At 44.9% G+C, this 18404-nt stretch overlaps 1 protein-coding gene across 5 annotated transcripts in view; it reads right to left on the bottom strand.

The window, feature by feature from the left end:
• Window positions 1–18404, bottom strand: part of dlc1 (DLC1 Rho GTPase activating protein) — an 87558-nt gene that overhangs the window by 6510 nt on the left and 62644 nt on the right. For 4 of the 5 annotated variants that reach the window (XM_079338020.1, XM_079338019.1, XM_079338018.1 and 1 more), the window contains 5 exons: window positions 8672–8743; window positions 7019–7100; window positions 5439–5502; window positions 2141–3810; window positions 1282–1461 (listed from right to left, as the gene is read on the bottom strand). In XM_079338020.1, the coding sequence (XP_079194146.1) occupies window positions 1282–1461; window positions 2141–3810; window positions 5439–5502; window positions 7019–7100; window positions 8672–8743 (2068 nt within the window). Of the gene's footprint in view, window positions 1–1281; window positions 1462–2140; window positions 3811–5438; window positions 5503–7018; window positions 7101–8671; window positions 8744–14794; window positions 15370–18404 lie in introns of those variants that run through there. The other variant, XM_079338022.1, reaches the window with a different exon arrangement.

The raw sequence follows: 18404 nt of genomic DNA, 5'->3' as shown, positions 1-18404 counted from the left end.
ATGCGTTTGTTTTCCGAGTTTGGAAAGAGAAAACCCAGCATCTGCAGAGGCCTGTCTCCAGGTTTATGAGGGGGGAGGATAAACAGGCTGAGAGGAGAATGGAGACGGGGAGGAGGATGTATGCTTGGGTGTTAAAAGGGGGAGGATCGCACCGCTTTATACATCCGTGCAAAGTGTCTGTGTCACTATTTGTTGAGTGTGTCTGTATTTGGATGCGAGTGAAGACCAAGTGTGCAACCACAACCTCAGAGTTTAAAAACGCAACTCTGACTATTTCCCAAGAACACACCCTCAGATTTATGGCGATGCATCTCTTCGCATGGGTGTGAGTGTGTTTAGCAGAGAGACGCTATGCGTGACTCGGGACAAGCTCGTCTTTGTGAAAGTGAGTCCAAAGACTGAGAGAGCTTCTCAGAACCACACTTTGGCGAAGAAGAAGAAAAAAAAAAAATGGAAAAGGAGCACATTATGATCTCGGCACGGAATTCTGAATATGTGTGGGCCTCCAGCGGCCAACAAATGGCCTCTGTCTTTCAATGAGCGCCAGCCTGTCATAAGACAGGCTCGGGTCAAACCACTTTCTATTCCTGTCCAAGGAGGAATGAACAGAGAAAGTGGAAAAATACAAGAAGATGATGTGATGTGCCATTTTCAGATCATTTCAGTCTTTGGGTAAAATAGAATAATTTCTTCAGATGCCAAAACACAGGCACTACTTTACAAAAGCTTATTTTGGTTGTTTCACATGAATTCCATCGACATTAATTACTTTACATTGAGAAAATGTTTATGTAGGTTTTGTGACAAAAAACCCACCTGATTTTTGCTTCATAAAAAAGAAATTGAGTGATTGGAAGCATTTCAAAATCTCTGTAGTGGATACATAACAAGGAGGATTTTAGATCCCACCGGATAACTACAAGCGTATGAAGTGATGTCACACCAATTGCCTCGTAGTGGTAGAGAGGGTACTGGTGGCCGGATAATTACTGGGGACTGATCTTTCAAGCCTCCAGCTCTTGTAACGCCATGCGTGTGAAGCGCCATGATTGCCCCGTTGAGAAAAAGACAATGTACAGCCCTTCCCAGCAATTATGTGCCTGGGAAAAGAATGTGAAACCCAACCTCTGTGGACAGCCGTCACCATGCTACATAACAACCTGCAGATGGATGGCACTGGGAGACGGATTGGGATGGGAAGGGGGAAGAATGGGAAGAAGTGAAGGCATGATCACACACAAAATTGTCCTGTTCTCAATATGTAATCCTCTGTCCGCTCACCAGCTGAAGCCGTGTTTGTTTGTCGGGGTGTGTCTCTCCAGCAGAGCAGTGAGCTGCAGCAGGGAGAGCTTCTGCAGCAGATTCATCTGGAGCACTGACTGGCTGCTAATCTGGAGCTGGGCCGAGGCCAAGCTTGGACGATGGGAGTTCTGGAAGCTTGGCCAGCGAAGTTTCTGCGGTCTGGAGTAAAGGAGGGAAAGAGAGCACAGATTGAATTGTGAGTTGAAGAGAGAGGCTGATTTAAAAAAAAAAGTTCGCTCTAAGTCCTTATTTGTGTGCCACGCTTTTGGGTAAACACAAACTCAGTGTTTGTAGTTTTCTGTGCTAAGTGATCAGGTCAGGGATTAGAGGGATTTATGTAGACATCAATCAAAAAAACTAGCTATGAGACTATAAACCCCCACGCCCCTCGAATGGAACTCTGCTTGTGGATTCCTGAAGGAACAGCAACAATCGCCACGGAGACCGAGCAGCATTCCAGTGTTTTCAGCAGCATTACGTAAGGAGAAAAGTCCCAGCGTGTCCCCCAGTTTATCCTCTGCTGTCACTTTCAATGGAAAAGTCTTTCTTTTACCCCACTGTTTGTCTTCCTATTGTGTTGTTGTCCTTGAGCTTCTCATGCACTTTTAGTTTTACACTAACAGACTAAAGGATGATCCTGTGAGTAGGCTGGAGGTTTTTAAAGTTGAGTAAAAAGGAGATGTATTTTTATTGGAACTACTTTCTATAACGCAAATGAATTCATTCTTTTTACATTGGGATAAAAACTGGGTCCAAAAACCTTTGCGATAAATAGGCTAGGTTTGGTTCTAATTTAGGTGAACTGATCCTTTTTCTTTCTGAGAATTCTTTTACTGACCTGCTGGATCTGGTCAGAGACGCCCCGACACCAGAGTCTCGTCTCTCTCTCATCCCCTCCTCTCCCTCGCCCAGAGGGTTTCCTGTGCTGTCCTGGTCGCTTCCGTTCTCCGTCTCCTCCAACCGGTTCTGCAGAGGAGACGACGGGCACGGGGAGGCCGAGTCGAGGGCCGAATCCGAGTCTCCTTCTTCCTCTTCGTCCTCCTCCTCTTCCTCCTCTTCTCCTGCCACAGCCTCTGACCAGGCGTTGACGAACCTCTGCAGGCCGCTGACGTGTTGCAGCACTTCCTCCAGTTTGCGTTCGTCCCCCTCTTCCTCCTCCCCTTCCTCTTCTCTCGCAGTGTAGGGGACGTTGTCGTAAAAACTGAGCCTGCTGTCGACAGAGCCTGAGGACACTCGGCGCTGGCGTCTGCTTTGCCTGCCCCTGAGGATCACTGAGTTCCCGTTGTCATTCCCGTTGTTGTTGCGTGAACTCCCGTCCTGCAGGGCTTTGGGGAAGGTTCCCGGTTTGTGACCTTCCGGTAAGTAGAAGAAGATCCCGCCGTCCTCTTGCTCCTCTTCCTCTTCTAGTTGTCTGCTGTTGCCTTGAACACTGCAGTTGTTCCTGCGGTTCTGCTCGTCCACCGTCATCCCGTTGCTGGCCGCGCAGGTGATGGGCGGGGCGGATTTGGGCAGGGCTGTCGGCTGTCGATCTGAAGCTTGTTGGAGAATGCTGAAAGGGTCGAACCCCTCTAAATACATCCCTCCTCTCTTACCGGATCCTGTGGCCGTGCTGTGGCTGCGAGCCCGGGTTACTGGGCTCGGCGTGCTGACTGCGCTCCCGCTGCTCGCTTCGGACTGGCTGCTCCCAGTGCTCCCAGTGCTGCCGCTGCTGGTCTGAGTGGAGTAGGAAACAGAACGATTCCGGTTAAGTGTCATGGTTTGAGTGGGATTGCGGTGGTGATTGAGGTTCTGGTTGAGGTTGATACTGGGGATGTCCACGCAGTTGAGCCTTCGCAGCTTGTCATCATCCAGACCCTCTTTGATGACAGGGCCGCTGATTTCTATCTTCCCAGCAGCTGCGCTCCCCTTCTTCTTCCTCTTCGAGGTGGTGCCGCTGCGCAGTCGCAGGCTCTCCATCCTCTTGAGGAAGCTTTTAGCTCTCGAGCGTGTGCTTTTGCCGCTGCCGCCGCCCCTGTCCAGACTACCTCCCAGTCCTCCCATCCCCGTGTTCACATCGAAGGTAAAATGTTCAAGTGTTTCCAAGGGCGATGGAGGCATCCCATCAGAGAGAGAGTCCTCATTGGCGCATCCTGACCCGCCTGTACCTGAAGACGAACACATGCTAGCTACAGAGCTAGCACGAGTAGCCCCAACCAGGACAGCGTCACTTGTCAGGGACGGCCCATGGCTCTTCTCTTCTCCTCTTCCTGCACTCCCGCTGCTGTGGATGGAGCCCACTTCAGGCTGCTCGCTGAGGTCGGTCAGCACACTCTCGGAGCTGTTACCTTCATGCAGGGCCAGCTTTCCCTTCTGGGATACTTGGTCCTTTGGAAAATTTGGCGTCGCCGAATCTGTCGACAGAGATGAGAAAACCTCCAGCTCGTCCATACGGGACCAGCGCTTGCTGTCTCTCTGGAAGGTCCAGCGGCCACTGATGGCACACGGCTCGTCCTCATCCGAGTCCTCGCTCTGGAAACAGGAGAGGGAGGGGATAAGGGAGGGAGAGAAGGAAATAAAAAGGGAGAGAGGGAAAAAAAAGAAGAGTTAGAGGATATAATACACTGCTATGTTCCCTTATTGTCTCCAAAATTCCTCACCATTGTCCAGGAAACTTTCTGGTGAAATTCATTTTCTAAGTGTTGTACCTTTTTACCTTCAGTCCAGATGACAATTTAGACTTGACATAGGTTAGTCAGTCAATGCCATAACAAAGACAATGCTTTTGCATAACACACTGCTTGGACAAAAAAAAAAATGCAAGAAAAAACAAACAAAGCCAGATGACTAAGTAACACATAGAGCACAAGCACATTAACAACATGCGCACACCTCCACAGTTTGGCTTAACTGTGTCGGGCTCTGGAGGGAGTTCATGACATTCCATTATGACCCCCAAAGCTCCCAATGCAGCCAGCCAGCCAGACTGGGGTCATCCCCCCCCCCCCTACTGTCTTTATCCCCTCCGTCTATACGCGAGTGTGAGACAGTGTCACTGATACACTGCTTCTGTCTGTCCTTCTGTCATAACTGCTTGTGATTCGTGACAAAAGCACAACCGAACCTGTCGTCTTTAAGAGCACAAGAGAAGCGCTTGTGAAAGGTTGCATTCTGTTGTAGCTTTTTTTTTTTCTCTCCAAAGTTATGGAATGTGAGATAACAGTTGGGCTTATCATTTGTAGAAAGAGCTGTTATTGGCCAAAAAAACTATCATTCCCCAGCATTTAGCAGATATCTTATCCTCAAACCAATAAGGCCACCAAAGCATTCAGAGCAGTGGTGGCCGCTTTGAATGAGACAAGGCGGCGTCTGCAGAATTTGAACTATTTATAATTACAATTAGACAGATAGAAAGAACAAACCAGAGCAGAATGAGAAACAGACAGATGGGGATTTAAGAGAGGGGGAATGTGAAGACATGAGGAGATCAATGCATTCCTTTGCTGTGCAAGGGAAGGAGGAGGGGGGTGTCATCCTACAAACACAGCAAATAACCTCTTTGACTCTTCGCTGTTGACTCCTTAAATGAAAGGTGCTGCAGAGAGGGTCACTCTAATGAATACCACCACACACAGAACAAGGACGTTACTATGCAGCTCTTTAAGCCATTAGAGAAAACTGGGTTGATTTAGACTTTCTAGTTTACTTGAACATGCTGAGGAACATTCCCAAGAGGTTTGTTCCCTTGAAAGTAAGAAGTGTGTCAGTCTTATTTTCTTAGAAGCTATGAAAATCCACTATCATAAAAGTGTAGTGTACAAATTATTTTTCAGGTGAGAAAGAAGTATGAGGAAGTATTTGAGGAAGATCGGGAGCCTGCCTTGAGTAGGGGAGGTCCTGCTGAATGCAACCCCTTCATTTAGACATTAAAGCTACCCTCCCTCCCCCCAGGGTCCTTACAGCCCACTTGATTCAGAAATAAACCCAACAGGTGCCTTCTCATTAAATAAGACGAGAAAAAAAAAAACACAGCTTTGCCCTGTGGCCAAGAGTGAACCTTCGGCTGAGGTGAGGAAATCCAATTGTGGTTGAGGAGCAGAACAAACTGTGCTGTTTCAACGGGAGGAGTGGGGTCAATGTATGCGCGCGTGCGTACTTACTCGCTTTCTTTGCGGTGAGATCTCGAGTCGCATAAGAGCACACTTGTTGAGGGTGTTCAGTCTCCTGCAAACACAAACACACATGCACATTTGGTTACATTCAAACGGGGAATAAAATATTCCAGACCCTTGTTTTCTTCTGTTTGTTTTTTCTCGAAGACAAGGTGCTCATCACCAAGAGGATACATGATGGGGGTGAAAAAAAAAGGATAAAGTCTGGAAAAAGAAGAAAGGAAAAGGAAGATGGAGGGGGAGTTTGTGTGCACCCCGTCTGGCTAATGAGCTGCTGAAGGATAATCCCCATCTGAGCGGGAAGCGAAAGAGAGGGGAGCCAGAAAAAGGAGAGAGCCAGGAGAATGAAATCTGCTGGAGTGGCGACGACAAATTCGGGGGGGGGGGGGGTGAAGAGAGAGAAAGCTTATCCCCCCAGCCACCTGGTGAAGGGGAGCGGGTGGGTGGGTGGTGGTGGGGTCCACCCTCTCTAGAGAGCTCTTAGAGCAGATCATGTAACAATGGAGAGATGAAGGGATGGCGACCTGGAGATAGTCGGGGTTGTGGGGAGGAGGAGGAGGGGGGGGGGGGGGGGGGGGACTTGAAGGCGGCCAGAAGAGGAGACATTGAGATGATAGCTTCCAGATGTGTGGAGGGACACCTGCTGGGGTTTATTACTGAGAGTCGGAATATGATTACGAAGTCGACTCCATTAAAGAGCCATTAACCTCCTCCTCAGATGCTAATTAATATGGCAGGGCATCTACTATAATGCAAACACAGTCCTCTCCAATGACACGTTGGCTATTTACTGCCATTTTATTTCACGTAAAAAGGAAAGGATGTCCAGAACATTCCACAGAGATTTTCTGATGCAGATACCAGTATGGATATTTACCACCAGTACTGCCAACAATGCAGTCACAGGGTTTGGAGAGAATAAATGTTCCAATCATGAACATTTACCAACAAGCCCCCCATCAGCCAAAAAAAAAAAAAATCCCCCCCAAATAGTTTCAGGTAGATTGTGGATCACTAACTGCAACAGTGTTGGACTGCACTGGTATCCAATAGATAAATGACAGCCAATACTCAAGTCTTGGTATCAGAATCAGTCTTAGGGGGAAGGACTGATACTAGCATATCTCTATGTACTACCATTCAGTCAGACATAGCCATTGAAATTAACTTAGATCTTTGAAGCTTTATCTCAATATTCTCCTCAGTTTTAGAGACAAATGAGCGAGAAAATAAAAGCCCTAACCCTTTATAAAAGAGTAAAGAGCATGGCGTGACAAGCAGAAGTGAAAGTTCAGAGTAAGACATGTGCTTGCCAGGACGATACAAAAGACTCTGATGACTGAGGTAAACACTATCAGCCCTAGAGAAAGAAGAACATAATGACAGAGCAATGGTATGGACGTAGAAAACTAAATGGAGAGATGGAAAGGTAGGAACATGGCTCCAAGGTGCTTATCGTGACATTCTTTCATCTCGTCTGCAACTCTCCGAAGCATGCCTTCTTTTGAAGTCATGCCCTCATGCTTTGGTTGAGATAACGCAGCAGTATGACTTGTTCGTAATCTCACCTGCAGAGAGCCTCGATAGCGTCCCGATCGAGGAAGTCATGGTCTCTGGTGACTGAGGAGATGTCGATGGGAAAAAGGGCATCTGAACACAGAGAGAGAGTCAGATTAGTTTGGGCATCTCCCTGCTGCTGATTGGATCAATGTGTTCCGATTAAAACTAAAGATACATCCCCAATGGCCTCAAAAAAACACCCGCCTACTCAAAAACCCACCAGGGCCCTTCCGTCCCACCTTCTCTCCCCCCATACAAGGCTCGATGAAAAGCTAAAAGAGGAAGTAGTGTCTTAGCCAACCAAACAAACACAGCTGCAGCTTTCAGAGCGGGCAGGCAGGGGGGATGCGGAGCACAGAGGGAGAGGAGAGGGGATTGATTGAAGAATGACAATAGGTACTCCATTGCTGCTCACGGGTCCCACTTCCTTTCCTCCTTCTCTGTCTTTCTCCTCAAGTCTTACTCAGTAACAGGATTAAGAATGGAGCACAACTGGAGTGTGCCCGAAATCATACAGAAATGTCAAGCACTAGTCTGCTTCATCGAATGACTGAAGGATGGACGGGTTTGCAGAGGTTGCCGGAATGCGCTGACCCAACCCAAAATGGGAATCTTGCGTCTAAATCCTTTGGGGTGATGATGATAAGTAAAAGCTATTCAAGGAGAGCAGCACATTTAGCCAAGTGTGCTGAAACATGCCTATCAGTTGGCTTATCTTTAGTGGGGGAATAGTCTTGACAGCTCAGACAATAGAGATTGTCTCAGGCACACAAGAAAAAGGAAAACACGTCTAGCAATAAATACAAATAATTTTTTTCTCTGCGAGTGACTCGTCTACAATCTACACAGTGATTGATTGGGGCTGGAATTTTTGTATTACGTCATGTATGTATGAAGCAAACTCATCACCTGGGCGCAAACACAATGAGCGTTTCCTTCAAATAGGAAACCTTAACGGTTAAGTGGCAACAAGCAATGACCTGTTGACAATGGAGTCTTGGTCTTTCTGTCATCGCCCTCTAGTTACATAAGTGCAACTGGTATGCCAATGGTATCCCATAGAATAGCTGGAGTAGCTATAAGGATTGTAAAGATTGTTTGATGTGTTTTTTTTGGGTGATTATTTAAACTTCAAGGGTCTCAAATGAATATGTATGAGTCCTTTAGAAGGTACAGAAAACATGTTTTGTGTCACATGAACAAAGTAAAAAGACCTTTGGTCCTCAACGAGTGACTATAATGTTTGGAATATAGTTGACTATGTTTGGATTTGTGAGATTTTTAACGGCACAGCAAAATAAGCTTTACCTCTCAGGAAGGTTATGCTGGATGTGGTCTGTTTGTATCAAAGGAGGTAGATGTGTATGTTGGTGTTTTGTTTGGACACAGGACAAAGTGGCCTTATTCTACAGAAGCTGAACATAAAGGGTTGTTGATTGACTCACAGTTTGGTAGAATGTCTTATGTACACAAAAAGGGGATTGACTGATTATTTATACCACATTAGAAACTGGCCTAAAACTGATTTGATGGAGCTAAACAAAAACACGAGTATGTTAGAACTTGGATGCACCCAGAAGTGCACCTTCTTTGTTCTCCCTGTGCTAATTACGGCTAATTGAAAAGCCTAGGTTTGGGTGTGGCAGTCTTTTGGTCTTTACCTTCATAAAGCTGGGCATACTGTGGAAACCCTGCTGCTCGCAGCCAGGTGCAGGCCTCTTTGGCTTCGATTTCTGCAGAGAGAAAACAATGGAAGAAAACCAAGACATGTTAAGGTTTTGTGGGTGAGCAGAATATATATTTCCGAAATACAATGAATGCAAAACACCAAATAGCCTCTAAAAACACAAGTGTCTTGTATGAGGAGTTGTGAAAATGACAATTGTAATTCTATTGACACAAAGATCTATGTCATCACTAAAAATAAAACCTCATTAAAAAAGATGCAACCCTGTCAATACACTCAAGTAAGACAAAGAGCTTAATGCTTGAACATGCGGACAGCTTATCAATGTGAACTCCTTGACCCTTTAGCTGTCTCACACTAGGTCACTCTACTCTCACATGCTTCTAAAGCTAGAGCTCAACGCATCACTCTGCAAATTATGTTAACCCCATCACACCCCAAGTGTGTGCCACTTAAGCCCCTTATGCAGGTAAGGTGAGGGTTCCCACAGAGATCTCGTTTGACTTGAGCCTAATCTTATGACACATATAAATCATTTGAGTATCATTTGTGACATTTGAATGTTTCTAAAATTGCTTTCAACATACACAGAAGTATGTATACGTGTCGTGTCCATCAATAACTCCTGTTGGACATGTTCACAACACATCTCTAACTCTGCCAGACAAACCCCTCCAAACACAAGATGCAACATTTAGGCTTGTTGTGCTAAATACCGGCTAAATGTTGACGTCCACTGTGTCACAGAAGTCATTGCTATGTCTCCCAGTTGTCTGTGAAAGCCTTTAGTTGACATATGCCAAATGGCTGCAAACACCCCGGCCTCCTCGGTTTCTCCTAATCACCCCCACAGCCTGCAGGCCGCATACAAGAAGCAAGTCTCCGGGCCTAAAGGAGCTTATTTTACAATGTCTGCTTTGGTGGAGAGACAGTGAGCACAAATGTCGCACAACCTTAAGAAAAACTTGTGAACCAGATGGGAGCAACAAAGGCAGGAAATGAAACCATTGATGAAAGCAGCAACATATGGAATCACTGCAAAACATGTTACCTGCCAATTAAGTTAGCAATGCTTCAAGTGCTGATGTCTGAAATTTAGGGAGGATAGTAAAAAGTTTCCCTTTGAGTGAAAACAATGTACAGACATAATAGTATGTCCTTCACACTTTCAGAAGGGTTGATATGCTGATCTACTCATAGTAACCAGTAGTTTATGTTATCTTTTAAACACCTGTCTAAAAGTTCTGCCTCATGTCAAGGCTAGATGACACAATTTATTTGTTTCTTTTTGTCCACAGTTAAGACCAGGAGTATGAAAAGAACGCAGACTGTGCGTGAAGAGAGACAAAAGACCTTTCTGTATTTTATTGGCAAACAACAGAGATAATGCAGATGTACACATACAAATAAATAATGCCAGACAAATGAGAGTCTACCAGCTCAGAAGTGACTTGACACAAAAGAAAGGTAAACATAAAGTCCTGTCACACAGACAGACTGAGGCCAGAAGAAGACTACTGTTTCAATGGGTCTGGGCTCAACCATATACGAGAATTTACATACCAACAACAAGCCTAGACGGCAGACAAACCCACTAACAACAAGGTGTGACACGACCAACACAGGGTCTCCCCTCTGCCACTGCAGGGGCCTGCACTCCTAAAGCAGCCACCGCGACACTAGCATGCACCCAAGTGTGAAACAACACATCAACATCGACTCTTTAGCCCAGTTTTATTTGACAAAACAACTCTCAAGAGGAAAGGCATGTGTGTGTTGGGCTGAGTATTTTTGGAGCATAGCATTCCCGAGGAACGTAAAAAAAAAAAAAAAATAACGCGTAATTATACCAACATTCTCGAAAGCAAGCACTCCATAGGGCCACATGTTTTGTGTGTGTGTGTACTAGTGTGTGCACAAGCCATTCTGTGTGCCAAGACCAACCTCATGTTTAAAGACAACCCACTCAAAAGACAGTAAAGCTATTGAAATGCAAATTAGACATACAAACACGTGGTTAGCTTTCCACCCCCAAACCCCAAAAAAGAAGGCTATGGGATCCATTAAGTGTCTTTGGAGTGAAGCTATCCAGTGACACACCCCATTGGGCTAGAATGTGTGTCAAATCTACTTTACAGTGACATAATGTAGACTTGGTGTGCCTTAGAAACAAAATAATGACAGTATTCAACACGCAGATGGGTACAACTGAATAATATTCCCTTCTGCACCACATTGTGGGGCCATTTATTGAATAGAAATATTTTTTTTACATCTTTTGTGTGACTGCAGGAAGTGGACAGAGGCATCTGGCACAAACAATCTAACAATGGAAACCACACACACACATAGCGTCTTGTGTATCTGGGATATAAAAGGTGGGCTCAACCAAGCAATCAAACAGGTTTATAGAAATTAACTGAAAGTGAAAATATCTTCCTACAACACCCCATTCAAACTTTTACATTTTGGTTTACTTCAGGTTCATCGTTTTTCTTTTTTTCCCCCCCATTTTTGTCTTCCCTGACTGTCCAACCCAATTCCTTAGCCCTCGCCAGAGAACTACCTCACTTCCTTTTCCTGCTTCCCACACAGGAAGAGAGCTGAGCGGCGCTGCGGTGGCTGCTGACCACCCCGCTGTAAGGCCCTGCCTTCGTTTGTTGCTGGACAGATAATAGGCAAGGAGGAAGCCAAGACAAACACTGACTCCGGTGATTGTGTGTACAAACCAAACGGCCTCATGTTTAAAGACAGCTACAAAGTCCCCACTCCACAAATGTATTATAGAAAGCACTAAGCTCCTAAATATGGCATCCAAAAACATTTAAACACTAAATTCCTCTCAAATAGAAAGCTTGGTTTCACTAACTTGATAATGATGCTGAAGTTTGGTCGGCGTGTGCCAAGTTGGCAGACATACAACAGATTATAAATGTGAAAGGAGTCAGGCAGTCACAGTTTCAAGGCCAACTACAGAGCTGAAGATACTGTCATGGTCAATGTATTATCCAACAAATGATCACATTCATTATGTGCAATTTCATTTCTATAGAAGCACATTCAGGACATCTCGCTCTTCATGTTCACATTTTTTTCTTTTTCTTTTATAACAGAATATCGATTAGCAACAATGGCAAGCGCAGAAATATTAAGTTCCACAAGACCAGAACTTGTGGTCCTGCCGAGGGAGCCACACACGATGTCTGAAACATGTCCGGCAGGCTGGACAGAAGGTAAGACGTGTTAGTCGCTACAACTGATCAGGCTTCCAATAAGGACATGTTTAAAAGACTAAATGTGTTTATTCAAAGGGAATTAGCTGAAAAAAACAACAAGAGATGCAGTACTTCTCAGTGGGACATAAAGATAAGAGCGAGTAAAAGCAGATGAATTAATGAGTTGAGCTGATGCTAATAGAGATTTCATATAAATCCCATGGGACTTTTCTTTTGGAATCTGGCCAAAGGTGAACTGGTAAGAAGCAAGTCAGTGTTAAGCTTCACCTTCTGCTCTGGGGTATCCACTTCTAAAATTATCCACCATAGTCTTTTCTTTCCCCTCTCAGCCCTCTCTCCTCTGTTCTCTCTTCTGCTCTGTGCCGGTTTCAGCTCCACTCAGCCCCTCTCTTCTCTCCTTTCCTGTGGCAGGAAATTCTCACAATTGCCGACCAAAATTTCCCTCCCTTGGAGAAGGCAGCGGGGTCTGGCTTGGCCAAGTCTGAAAGCTCAGCTCCAGAGGGAGTTCATCAGTAGCTAGCAAACAAAGGATGCTGCTCCCCACCTCAAAGGCTCTGCTATATACATGGCAAACTGGAGGTCAAGACTCTGAATACAGTTATCACCAGAGCTCGGTCTTTGAAGTTGGCATAGAAGAATGCTTGACTAACAACTGTTGTGAATTGAGGTGGCTTATCTGGAATTGGCCGATTGTCGCTGGATCTCAAAGTACCAACTGTAAGACAACCCAGAGGCAGGCAGGGGGATCTTATCAACTTCAGGTCTGAGTGGGTCATTCTGAAGGAGCTGTAAAGTGGGTCTAGACAGGTAATGTGATAAACCAAGCCAGACCCTGTGGCTCAGCAGCGGTTTACACCATGCTAACACCATGCTAAGCTAAAGCCTAGATGCCGCCAAAGTCGTCATCGGCCTCAAGTCTTGAAAAAAAACTCTTGATGTGTCCATGAACTTCAAAACCGTATTAATGTTTTATTTGAGCTCTTCATGAATTATCACAATGTATTCAACATATTGAACCATGCAAGCATTGGAACAACTGGAGAGGACTGGTTTTCTTAATGTGACCAATGATTAATCTTCCAGTAGTCTCCTGGAATGCACAGATTTTCTTTCTGATGGGTATATGGTTTTCTGATTCCATGCCTGGGACAGCTGGCGTTCCCTGAGAGGCTCTGGCTGTTAGCAAAGTGAGACGATGCCAGGAATATCACCATCTGGCCGGCCTTAAGCTGTGTCCAATTTACACACACATACACACAAGAAAGAATAATGTGGTTACCATGGCCCATTTAAGTTATCTATCCCTAGTTGGGACAGGCAAAGAATGGTCGGACATATAAGCATTCAAACGCACAGCTGGTCCACGTGGATCATCGCAAAGCTAACCCCAAAAGCGCCTGTGCTCTCTGACGAAAGACTTATGCTCACACAGAGGGTCCCGGTTGGGGTTCAGGTGACCTGGCATACTCAAACCCTCCGATAAGCTTTCCAGAGACAGATGACAGCTTACCTGCCCAGGGGCCCACTTGATAACTATCCTTTTATAAACAGGTCCCAGGACAGCTTCGGCACCTTGAAACCAGTGAAGGCTAGACTGAAAAAAGAACATGTGTCTCTTCGAACAGGACATGGAGAAACAAAGTGCCAACTGGATGTAAATCATGCAGATAAGGCCCCCAGCTCACTTCCTGTTCAACAGAGACTGTAGATGAAGCGTGTTTCCTTCATTTGCTCATCTCCAAGCAGAACTTTAGAGCGAGTCAGCCGAGCCATGAGTGAAAGAAGTGAAGAGATGTGCAGACGCAAAAGAAGGGCGTCAAACAGTCAGAGCACTATTATTGTTAAGTCTCAATTTAGATTTGTGAGAAAGAACATTGTCTGTAATCATTGCTCATGTAGGTAAAGATCATTCAACTTGTAAAACAATGGTGGGACATGTGTGTGTGTGTGTGTGTGTCTCTGAGCACGTCCACTGTGGTGACATTGCACAACTGAACCACACTGTGCTCATATCTGCTCCAGAGCTGAGGTAGCTGATAAGAAGCCATGTGTTGGAACAGGCAGTTAAAACTGTTGAGACAAAGGCCCAAAGCCCACAAATAAAGGGAAGCCTGCCAGTACAAGACTGGAAACGCGATTTTGTACAGCTACAACATCCCCCCCCCCTTCCCAAACCACCCACCCTAATAGCAAAAGGTCGGCAGGCAGGCAGGCAGGCAAAAGGCACATCCATACATTTGAACAAACTGGACGCACTGTAATGGTAGAGACGTCGCGGACTGGCTCCCTCCGTTAATCTCAAAAGACTAAATACGATTAAGCCTGAACATTCCAGTTCACGACCTTGTTTCCACAACACGGATCAACGCTGGGTCCAATTAAAGTGTCGGGTCTGCGCTGACAGTCCGCGTAAAGATGAGACATTCAAACATAGATTGGGTTAATGTAAGAGAAGCGTTGTAATTTGGCAGTGCGTGTTATCTATATGAAAACATTCACCTGAGCAGGACTTTTTTTTTTTTTTTTTTTCAATGGACTTCTGCGCCGGAGGAGCCGTGGAGTAACGCGTAAAGAGGGGAGATTTCTTATCTGACAGCCCGCAGCGTTGCGCCTTAAACACGACTTAATAAAAAGAGTTTTACTTGTGAACAAAAAGGGCCAAACAAAGCGTAACACAAACAATCACTTTTCATTAACAATATCACTTATCCTATTGCAGACTGCTTATGACACCTTTTCTGTTATTTTTGATGGAACAGGAACCCCGCTTGTTTGGGAACATTTTAACTTCCATTTAAAAAACCTGGAAATAACCCTGATTGTTTTAACACTTGGTGAAAACGATTATAGATCAGACTTACGTGTTAATATCATTATTGAAAGTGTCGGTCGCCACCAGCCTGAGCAGAAAACCGAGCTCCCGTTTACGGTCCGGTCCAGGTCTACTCCACTGTTAAGGCGAAGCAGCCCGCATGATACATCCAGAGGAAAAAGAACAACTCACAACTGCACAGATTTGTGAAGGTGTTTTCTGGGCGTTTCTCGAGGCAATAAATCCATCGTTAAGATCTGATTTGGCTGCGATAAAACTCAATTCCACAAATGTTCAAAATCCTCCCGACACTGCGAGTCCCTGAATGAATCGGTCCTCAGCAGGAATGTGAATGGAGAGTAGAGTGATACAAGCTTTAGGAATGGACAACTCTGCCCTGTGGCTCCACCCCCCACCCAATCCGCTGCTCCCCACCTGATAAGGAGCTGGAGGCACACACACACACACACACACACACACACACACCAAAAGCTGCGTTGGTGCTATGAAATAAAATATCTGCTAGTCTTTATAAACCTCTTCATTCGAGGTGCCGAGGGTGTCCACTGTTGTGTGTGTGTGTGTGTGTGTGTGTGTGTGTGTGTGTGTGTGTGTGTGTGTGTGTGTCTGTGCGTTAACTTTTCACCTTTTTCCAACTTACTCCAGCACTTTCTATTGTTGTCTCACTAAGGTAACCTAGTCCTTTAAAAATGTGGTATATGTTACCCTCATTAAAACGAAAGTGACTAGATGAGCTCTGTGGGGATTCCCCTCAATCCATTTCAGCTCCTGCCGTCCTCGTCTTTGCTAATAGGCAACAACTGACTGAAAGGTTGGTACTCAGTTTGCATATCATTAGAAAATACTAGAGACAACCGAGGGGACTCTCTTTTGTGACACGAGATTAGTCTGGAAAGCGCAAGTGGCCCGGTGAAAAGAAAACTGCAGGTATGGTAATGCGTCTGCTCCTGCCCCGTGACGCACGTTGGATGGTGGATGCAGGGCAGATGTTAGGAAGTGTTAGTGATGTTAACACAGTGTGTGCACTGCACTCTGTAAGCATCCACAAAGAAAGACAATATAATGACTATAATCAGTAATTACGGTAAAAACAGGATAGAGCAAGAGGTTGATTTCTTGATAAGCAAAAGGCACGCAGTTTACACAAATATTTCTATGCATGTATCCATCTTTTCCTCCAGTTACAATAACAATAAACAGCAATGTTTAGGATAATCAATGCAAGCTTTATTCTGAAAGTAAAAATGCATGAATAGTGTTTTTTTAAATCCAGTAAATGAATCAATAGGTGTGCCTGTTTAGGCAGGGTCACACATTACTCATTTATAATTGGTCCATTTTTTTCACCACAGCCTGTCCAGTTTTCCTGTCTTTCCTGCACTTTCTCCCGGGACGTTTCAAGCCGAGTTTTCCAAGAGCATTTTTAAATACGTCAGCCTTGGCACCATTCTGCTCAGTGTTATTGCTATGGCAACACACAGGCGATGAGATGGTGCATGAAAAGGGAAAGCCAGACGAGTCGCCATGTGGCGGGGGAAATACATGTAATCCACAGCTCGCCCTGCCAAGCGGGGAGAGGATGATGCAGAAAATCCTGGCTGGCTAAGTGAACAGCCTGTCGTTGGCTGGTATACCGCTCCCAGCTGACAGAGAGAGGAGTCACAAGTGATTCAGCCAACAGAGACCCTGCCAACTGTTAAAGGGAGAAAATCATCCGTTTGTATAGGCTACACCACATGCTCTGTGAGTGGGGATCATTTCAAAGAATCTGTATGCAAATGTGTTTTTTCAAAACCCTAAAAAAATGCCAACACACAACTCCACAAAACATTTTCTGAAGAATGAATAACACATCAGTGTTTCATGTGCTTGTTTCAGAGTCTGGCTTTATTAAGGCCTCTTTATAAAAAGGTGAAACTCCTCATTATTGTTACATAATAGCAGCTTGATGATTCATTCTCTCTTACAGACTCAACTCTTACCGAACGTTGGATTTTGTTTTAGAAGTCTGCACAATTTATTACATAAAACCTCTTCATGGGTCTCAAAAGGTGTGTTGTAAAACCTGATGAAATAAAATATGTTATATATTCGCTTTATGTCAGTAATACTTTTACTGAGAGAACTACAAGTCCCACATCTTGAATGAGTATAACGGTGTTTTAAAGGACTGTCAGGCACCAGGTATGTTTGATATGCTGATTTGTCTCTGAACATAATTCACTAAAAAATAAAGTTGCAAAGTTTCAAGATGAAGGAATATTTCAAAGATAGTAATCCAAAAATATATCCTTCAAAATTCATTTTTATAAACGCATTGTCATGACACATTTTGGCCAACGTTGCATATAAAATATGCAACATGTATAAAAGTATACATCAACATATTAGAGAGTGAATGGGAATCGTGGCTTCATAAACTGAGGAAACTTGCAATATTAACATCCAGCTTGTAACAAGAAGGGAGGACAACAACATGCTCATTGTCAGTTAGTGTGTATGAGCTAAAGAGAGAGAGGGGGGGGAGGAGGATATATAGAGAGAAAAGCAAAGAGAGGAAGAAGAGATGAAGAAAGATTACCAAACAAGGCCAAATCCCTGAGCCACAAAAACCCGACCACCCAGACGCTGCGCCCAAAACCCCGACCCAGCTCTACCCTCGAGCTGAGACGGGTCAACAACCTCAGCACGCAGCTGAAGGGCGACACACTCTCAGCGTTGTTTTGTGTTGATAAATACGCAATAATGCCAGAGATTGTTGCTGAATGTGTGTGGTAAAAGTGTGAGGGATCAGACGAGCAGACTGCCGCTGCTGCCAGTTTTGCTCGGGGGGCTGAATGAGTGTGTCTCTTCGGAGTGTCTGCAATTTTCATTCATCAAAGCTCGTCAGAGTCAGCCGCTTGTTTGGCTTATGATTCAGATACAGATCAAATGCACAAGAGAATAATGAGGGCTTTGGACAAAAGAGAGGAAACGAGAGGATGCATCGGTGCTGCGGCAGGCAGACACGGGGGATTAGAGTGCATTAAATGCAACTTCTCCCTGGAAAAGGAAGACACATGAACACTTCAGCCTTCATGGAAAATCATACAGGCGTGTTTCTATGGATTATCACACAATTCATCATTAATGTAAGTCATGCCAGTGGCTGTCCTGAACTATCATTTACTATGTCGCATAAATGCACAGGTGTAAAAACTAAATGGCCAACAAACATTTGATTATCATAAATTTGCTCCTGAATGCTCCGTAAACCTGTTGCTGCCGGCTTGTCGGGTGAAGCTACTGTTGTTGGAGGTTGTAAACTTCACAGTGTCACCTCTGACCCTGACACACAGAGGAGGGGGGGGGCTGAAGAATAAAAGGGGGAAAAAATGGCAAAACATATACTTCTGTCAAGTAATCTACAAAGATAGAGTTAGACAAATAATTCAGAGACAAAGACGAGTTGGGAAAAAAAAGAGAAAGATGTAAAAATGAGAGAAGGATCAGAGAGTTTTTTTTTTCTCCCCAGGATTTCTCTGGGTTCGCCTTGAGGGCTCACGCTTCCCTCTTCTTCCACTTCTAACCCCAAACAGCGGGGCCGGGTGAGGGTCAGCTGATGGACGTGTCAGTCCAACACACGCACAAACACCCAA

The sequence above is a fragment of the Symphodus melops genome, assembly GCF_947650265.1.
Source record: "Symphodus melops genome assembly, chromosome: 2".
Classification (NCBI taxonomy): domain Eukaryota; kingdom Metazoa; phylum Chordata; class Actinopteri; order Labriformes; family Labridae; genus Symphodus; species Symphodus melops.
Note: the sequence above shows the minus strand (reverse complement) of the source record. Positions and strands in the feature narration are given on the sequence as shown.